Source organism: Hibiscus syriacus, unplaced genomic scaffold, assembly GCF_006381635.1.
Source record: "Hibiscus syriacus cultivar Baekdansim isolate YM2019G1 unplaced genomic scaffold, ASM638163v2 tig00113722_pilon, whole genome shotgun sequence".
NCBI classification, from domain to species: Eukaryota; Viridiplantae; Streptophyta; class Magnoliopsida; order Malvales; family Malvaceae; genus Hibiscus; species Hibiscus syriacus.
Genome location: NW_024063469.1, coordinates 758,278 through 765,800, shown reverse-complemented (window position 1 = coordinate 765,800; position 7,523 = coordinate 758,278). Strand labels below are relative to the sequence as shown.

Below are 7,523 nucleotides of genomic sequence, written 5' to 3'. Positions count from 1 at the left end.
GAGTCCATCGACTATTGAAAGTTACAAAATAGTCACCGACTATTCATATGTTCTAAACTTATCCATTTCTGTTAAAAAATTAACGTCGTCCTAAGATGAATGTTAACTTGCTAATTGCTATATGTCAAAACTAATCCTTGAATCTTAAATGACTATCATATCCTAGTCATCATGTTGTCAAATTTTTAACAATAAATGACGAGTTTGGAACATATGAATAGTCGGGTAGCCATTTTGTAATTTTTACAGGACTTAACAAAGCAACACTCTATGGTCGAAGAATTTTTCTATAACTTTTAATAGTTAAGGGGCTTAATAAAGAAGTACCTAATAGTCGGAGGATCATTTGTGTACTTTTTCCAAAATTATATCACAAACTACTCACCCCGCCCTTACTGCCTCAATCTTATCGGACTCTCCAATTCGTCTATTTCTTTTATTTTAATTATATTTTAATAAAACAATAATTAAAAGATGTCACGTCATAAAAATATTAATAAAATAAGTTAGTGTGATTAAAATATGAATAATTTGAAAGTTAAGCGATTAAATTAAAAAATAACTTCAATGATCAAAATAGGAGTAAGAAGATAATTGAGTGATGCATAATGTAATTTACTCATAAAAATTTCAGTTTCATTAAGTTTTTAACATAGAGGTACTAAAATGAAACATAAAGTAAACGTTAAGTATGGTTTTAAAAGAAAATGAAAATTTAGATACTAAAGTGAAACAAGAATGATAATTTAGTTAGTAAACATGTAGTTTACCCTAGATTTTATTAAGTAGATATGAAGTTGGTACTCATTAGCATGGTTGTTAGAAGTTATAACCGTATCGAATCTAACAATTAAATAAGAAAAATTGACAGATTAAATTAAAGTAAAATAAATAGTAAAACATTTAAAATATTCTATAACTTTTTTTACTAATATTTTACTTTTTTTATTAACTGTTAATTAATTGATAATTAAGTAAAAATCAATAAATTACACTTATATCATTTAATTATAAGTTTGATAATAAGCATGTTATTTTAAAAAATATATATAAATATATTACTAATTAAAATATTATTATGAATATTTCACTACGTTGTTAAAATTAAAATAGATAACTAATTAATCTAGTATAACAATATTTTTAATTTCTAAAATTTATACATTTTATCAATTTAATTCTAATTAAAATAGTTTAATAAATTTAGTCATTTATATTTAAACTTTTTATTAATTTAATTTTTATGATAATATCAAATCAAATACTCGTTGAATTAAAGCTGTAGTTAATTTGTTATATCATATCATAAAGCATCAATAAATTACTTTTAAATTATTATATACCATGAAAATAATTTAACAATTATGGGAGAAGAAAAATGATTTAGGAGAAGAATAAAGATTAAAATAATAAAATTTATTAAGTTATTTTAAATTTAAATTAAAATAAATAATTATAATATTAATTATAAAATTTGAATTATTATTATATCAGATCATATTATTCTTATATCTAAGATTTGGCAACACAATGATTCACTTATATTAATATTGTAATTAAATAACATAATTACACAATGATTTATTTATAATAATATTTTAATTAAATAAAATAATTACAATTAAAAGATAGCATATTTGATATTAGACTCATAATTAAATTATTATGTAATTTACCTAATAAAAATGGATAATCTAAATTCTATCCAATTCTAACACTATTATCGGTTAGAATTACACTTTTATTTTTATTTGGATACATAAAGACATTCACTTGCAGTTTTTCACGTGCGTTTTCAGTTTGTGTGTGTGTGTGTGTTTTTTTTAAATTTATTTAATAAATAATATTAATAAAAAAGAATGGTGCAACGTCAACATTAACTAAATTTAACTAAAATCAAACCAGCCGCTTCTTTATCCTTGCAGTGCAGCCTAACCGAGCTCAGACCTGTCAGGTTATTTATATTCAGTTTGGTCGTTCCTTTTTCGCTTACCCGGTTCTTTTTTTTTTCTTTTGCATTGTTTTTTTGGGGTTTGTTTTTCCAGTTGGCCGTTAGCGATATCAGAATACGAAATTCTCTGGCATTTTTTTTTGAAATTTGAATTGTGGATTGAGAAGAAGAAAATGGAGGCACTAGATTACCACGCGGAAGAGAGGCGCAAGGCGGAGTTCAATTTGGAAGAGATGAAGATCGTTTGGGCGGGTTCTCGTCGAAACTATGAACTTTCCGATCGAATGGCTCGTATCGTCGCTAGCGATCCGGTAATTTAATTTTTTCTTTTTTCGCTTTATATAAATGCGACGGCCGACGTTTTTGTTTTATGTAATAATTTTGGATATTTATAACTTCAAACTGTGGAGTATATTTATTTATTAAGTTTCCTCGTGGATTTTAATGATTTTCTTCACTCTTATTGCTGAATGATTTGTTAGTTTTACTTTCTTTAGATTCATATCTTTCAGTTTCCTCTTTGTTTGGTTTCGAGTAAATTATAGGATGGAACTTAAATTCTTAGTAGAATCTTAACTGAAATTCTGGACCGGTTATTAATTCTTAGCTCAGCTATTTTTTGTTCCGTTTGATTCCCGAGAACATGTAGCAAAACAATGGAGCTGAAGTTTCTAGTCAATTGGTTAGGGAAGATACTGTTTAAATAAGCTTTTATGGTTTTTCCACTCATACGTCTTGTTTTTAGTCTTTCTTGAGTGTTTCACTTTTGTTTCTCACGAAACTGTAAAAACAAAATTCAGTATCTCTAATTTTTCCCCTTCTTCAGTGTCTTTAGTGTTTCACTTTTGTTATCCTAAACTAAAGGATTAGATTCAGTTTTCATTTTGGAGTTTTAATCTTATTCTTTAATAATTAAGTAATCATACTGCAATTTTCTTAAGGTCTTTCGAAAGGATAACAGAACTATGCTAACTAGGAAGGACTTGTTTAAAGATACTTTGAGAAAAGCTGCACATGCATGGAAGCGGATAATTGACCTTCATCTCTCGGGTTTGTCTTCAACTTGATCTCTCCCTCTAAATTGATTTTTCACTTATCTGTCTGATTAATATAAAAATCTTCTTATAACAGAAGAAGAATCCAATATGTTAAGGTCATATGTGGATCAACCTGCTTTCACAGATCTGCACTGGGTACGTTCTGTTTTTCTTTTCCTGTTTCTATGCTTCACAAAATTTCAAGAACTATATATGCCACATAAAATGCTAAGTAGATTATAAATGTTTGGAAAAACACATACACTGATTAACTTAATTAGTTTGCCAAGTATAATATTAAATGATGGTCTCTTTTGTGCTCATATCAGGTTTTGAATACTTGGGAAAAGGGATTGGAAGTTTTTTAACCTACTAGTGTATATTTTCTTTATAGGGAATGTTTATTCCTGCTATCAAAGGACAAGGAACTAATGAGCAGCAGGAGAAGTGGCTGCCAATGGCATATAAGATGCAAATAATTGGATGCTATGCACAAACTGAACTTGGTCATGGCTCCAATGTCCAAGGGCTTGAGACTACTGCAACATTTGATCCTCAGACTGATGAATTTGACATTCATAGTCCGACATTGACTTCAAGCAAAGTGAGCCTTTAACCAATTCTTTATTTGTCATTGATTAGCCACATCATTCAAGCACTTTATCACTAGAGGTTCTTCTATTGTTCTCTCAATGATTTTTGGCCGAGACACCCTCTAGTCCTCTTCTGTTTTTCTTGTGTGCAATGCATTGTTTTCTTGTTGGCTCTTTAAATCATTTGTGAAAGGTTTTAATCTTATATTGATCTCTCTGTATTGTCTTGACTTATCACTCTCTAATTGGTCTTTTGTCATTTCTAGTGGTGGCCTGGTGGATTGGGTAAAGTATCCACACATGCTGTGGTCTATGCTCGTCTTATAACGAGTGGACAGGACCATGGAGTGCATGGTAAGTTCTAAATTCATAAATCCAACGATTTAGCTGGTATTTCATATATTAATTCAAGAATTCCATTTTTCAGGTTTTATTGTCCAGCTTCGTAGTTTGGATGATCACTTGCCTCTTCCAGGCATAACAGTTGGTGATATTGGAATGAAATTTGGAAGTGGAGCGTATAACAGCATGGACAATGGTCTTCTGAGATTTGATCATGTGCGCATACCAAGGAACCAAATGCTAATGCGGTTTGTTCTCTAACCATGCCTCTAATCTCTATATGTCTTAGCCAATCTTGACTTCTTATTTTTTTTCCGAAGTCTAATATATCATGTCATTTGATGTTTCTCTGGTTGCCCATCCTGTGGAGAGAATGCATGGAAACCTATAAGTTTAGAATTGTATGGAGGGAAGCATCTTCTGAATAAGGTTTTCTTTGATGGTTCCTGTAATGAGCAGTTGTCTCAAGTGATGTTTGAAAGATGCAAAATTTTCTTCTACAGCTGTTAACCCGATATAAGTTTTAGACAGTTCAGAAATATAAAACTTAGAAAATTTCTTTCCTCGATAGAATAAAACCACCCAGAAGATGCTAAAAAGTTATAATCCGAGTTGAACCACCACTTTTATAATAGCATTATTTTAATGGACAGAGATGTTCTGTTCTGAAGCTTGATTTTCTTTTTCCTCTCCAAACGTCTCAGTGTTTCACAGGTTACAAAAGAAGGGAAATTTGTGCAATCTGATGTTCCCCGCCAGCTGGTTTATGGTACTATGGTATATGTTCGACAAACAATTGTATCTGATGCTTCTTGTGCTTTAGCTAGAGCAGTTTGTATAGCAACAAGGTATAGTGCTGTCCGCAGGCAGTTTGGTTCTCAGAATGGTGGTCCGGAGACCCAGGTATCTTATTTTGGATCTTGTACACATATATATGTTTCAAGTATGAGTTGCTGCTGTATACGGCTACCTTTTATGATCACTTCTAATGTTTTTTCTTTCCCATAGAAACTTCCAAATAAATGTTATGAAGAATATCTGATTTGCAGCCGCTGAATTTTCAGAATTAGTTTTTCATGTGGTGAACGCTGATCTAATAATTTTCATTTATTTATTTTGTTTCAGGTGATTGACTATAAAACTCAGCAAAGCAGACTCTTTCCTTTGCTTGCTTCTGCCTATGCTTTCAGATTCGTTGGTGAGTGGCTGAAGTGGCTGTACACTGATGTGACCCAAAGATTGCAAGCTAATGATTTCTCAACATTACCTGAGTCTCATGCATGTACTGCGGGGTTAAAATCTATGACGACTTCTGTAACTGCAGTATGTTACTTTTACCAACCTTCACCACTCTTAATCAATTTGCTGTAGCTTTAATAACTTATATGCTTGTTGGCTAGTTATGTTGTAAAATATTGCCTCACTATTTTGGTAGCATAAACAGTCTTTCTATACGTTCAAAAAAATGGCATTCAATATAAAATAAGTCATTAAGTCAATGACTCAATAACATGTATTTTTTTCTGGATGCTTTTGCTTGAGTAAAATAAATATGGTTGCAGGATGCAATTGAAGAATGCCGAAAATTATGTGGTGGTCATGGGTATCTCTCTAACAGTGGTCTCCCAGAGTTATTTGCAGTTTATATACCTACTTGCACTTACGAAGGAGACAATGTCGTGCTGCTTTTACAGGTATGGCAAATGTGAAATATAACACCATCTTCATTTAGCTCTTTTGATGGTAGGGGATAAATTCCATTTCACATTAGCTGGTTCTTGTGTTCTATGATATTTTAAACAATCTCAAGACGAAACTATAGTAAAGAACAAAAAGGAATAAAATAGGGAATGAATCTAAAATTCTTTGATGTCATGTTGATAATGCTTCTGGGTGCCTTTTATTGACAATGTTAAGTGGAACGTTTCTTTAGGTTGCAAGATTTCTTATGAAAACGGTTTCCCAGCTGGGGTTGGGAAAGAAGCCTGTTGGGACTACAGCTTACATAGGACGAGCAGAACACCTTATGCAATGCTGTTGTGAAGTTGAAAAGGGTATATCCTTTATATCTTCTTTTTTTCTACATGACACTGTTTGCTACCGATCTCTCATTAGGTTGTACTCATTGACAATTATCACCGGTTTGAGTAAATAAAAATATTCCATTCCTTGTGTTGGTTCACAGCTGAGGACTGGCTAAAGCCAAGTGTCATATTGGAGGCATTTGAAGCGAGGGCTGTGAGGATGTCTGTCACCTGTGCGAAAAGCCTCGCAAAATTTTCAAATCCAGAAGATGGTATGTCCTTTATACCTAGATTGAGAAGCAAGTGTTCTCTTTTATCAGTAATTTTTTTATTGACGCGTTACCCAACTAAGTTCTCTCTTTCAAAAATTTGTCATACTGTGAGTCATGTAAGTTAAAACCTTGGATGAATTTTCAATGAACATAATTTTGTTATGATAGAAAATAAACAGGTTCGATGCCTCGACGCCAAGATTGTGCAGTAGCCTCTCTGTTGAAGTCGTTGATGTCTGTATGTTTGATGTGCTTGCACTTTTCTCTTTATTTTTCAGGTTTTGCTGAACTTTCAGCTGATTTGCTTGAGGCTGCACTTGCTCATTGTCAGCTAATTGTTGTTTCCAAGTAAACCTCTCGAGTCTTATCCGCTCAATTGTTATGGTCAGAAAATTAATACTAGTTTTCCTATTGTTGATTGGTTGGCTTTTTTGAGTAATTATTGACGGAAGTTGAAAGAAATCTCGCTTATTCTTTCGTTTTCGGAAAAGTTTTCTAAGATAGTTCCTTTGTTTACCCCAGGTTCCTTGAAAAACTGCAAAAGGACATACCGGGAAAGGAAGTGAAAAGACAGTTGGAGATCCTCTGCAATGTATATGCTTTGCATCTTTTACACAAACATCTCGGAGATTTCGTTGCAACCGGCTGCATTACACCGAAGCAAGGTGCACTAGCAAATGAACAGCTGCGATTGTTGTTCGCTCAGGTTTGTTTCAATACTCCGATTTAGTTAACACGGCCCTCAGCTTTGAAAGGCTTCAGTGAATCCAGTAATTCTCGTCTCATTTTCTTCTCAGGTCCGTCCAAATGCCATTGCACTTGTCGATGCATTCAATTACACTGACCACTACCTTGGCTCGATCCTCGGCTGCTATGACGGAAACGTCTATCAAAAACTTTATCAGGACGCATGGAAGGATCCTTTGAATGATACGGTCGTGCCGGATGGTTACCTCGAGTACATTAGGCCGATATTGAAGCAGCATATCCGCACTGCAAGACTGTGATGAACGAAGTACCATGCCGTTTAGTAAACGTATATTAGGACATTAAGGAATAAAGTTATGAGATATTGACCACCCGAGAGACGAAGGGCAGGTTCACTGCTCTAGGCAACCGTCTGTTTCTACGATCTTTTGGATTATGGCATTAGATATATTATAGTCTTAAAATCGTGGCGTGGAGTAGTTACCCTGCTAAGCCCGTTATATATTTAAGTGTTTTTGGAATTCAAAGCAACTTCCAAGTATTGTTTCTTTCAATAAATTCATAAATGAAGTGATCGTTGGTTAACTTTCATGGTG

The 7,523-nt window shown here is 32.9% G+C and overlaps 1 protein-coding gene across 1 annotated transcript; it reads left to right on the top strand.

The window, feature by feature from the left end:
* Window positions 1-2,032: 2,032 nt before the first annotated feature.
* Window positions 2,033-7,462, top strand: LOC120186986 (peroxisomal acyl-coenzyme A oxidase 1-like). The gene is made up of 14 exons (XM_039190780.1): window positions 2,033-2,262; window positions 2,893-3,001; window positions 3,083-3,144; window positions 3,383-3,592; window positions 3,848-3,935; window positions 4,009-4,171; window positions 4,628-4,826; window positions 5,049-5,246; window positions 5,486-5,617; window positions 5,857-5,977; window positions 6,109-6,219; window positions 6,498-6,567; window positions 6,742-6,925; window positions 7,017-7,462. The coding sequence occupies exons 1-14, from the start codon at window positions 2,125-2,127 to the stop codon at window positions 7,224-7,226; spliced, it is 1,995 nt and encodes a 664-aa protein (XP_039046711.1). The 5' UTR covers window positions 2,033-2,124; the 3' UTR covers window positions 7,227-7,462.
* Window positions 7,463-7,523: the final 61 nt, after the last annotated feature.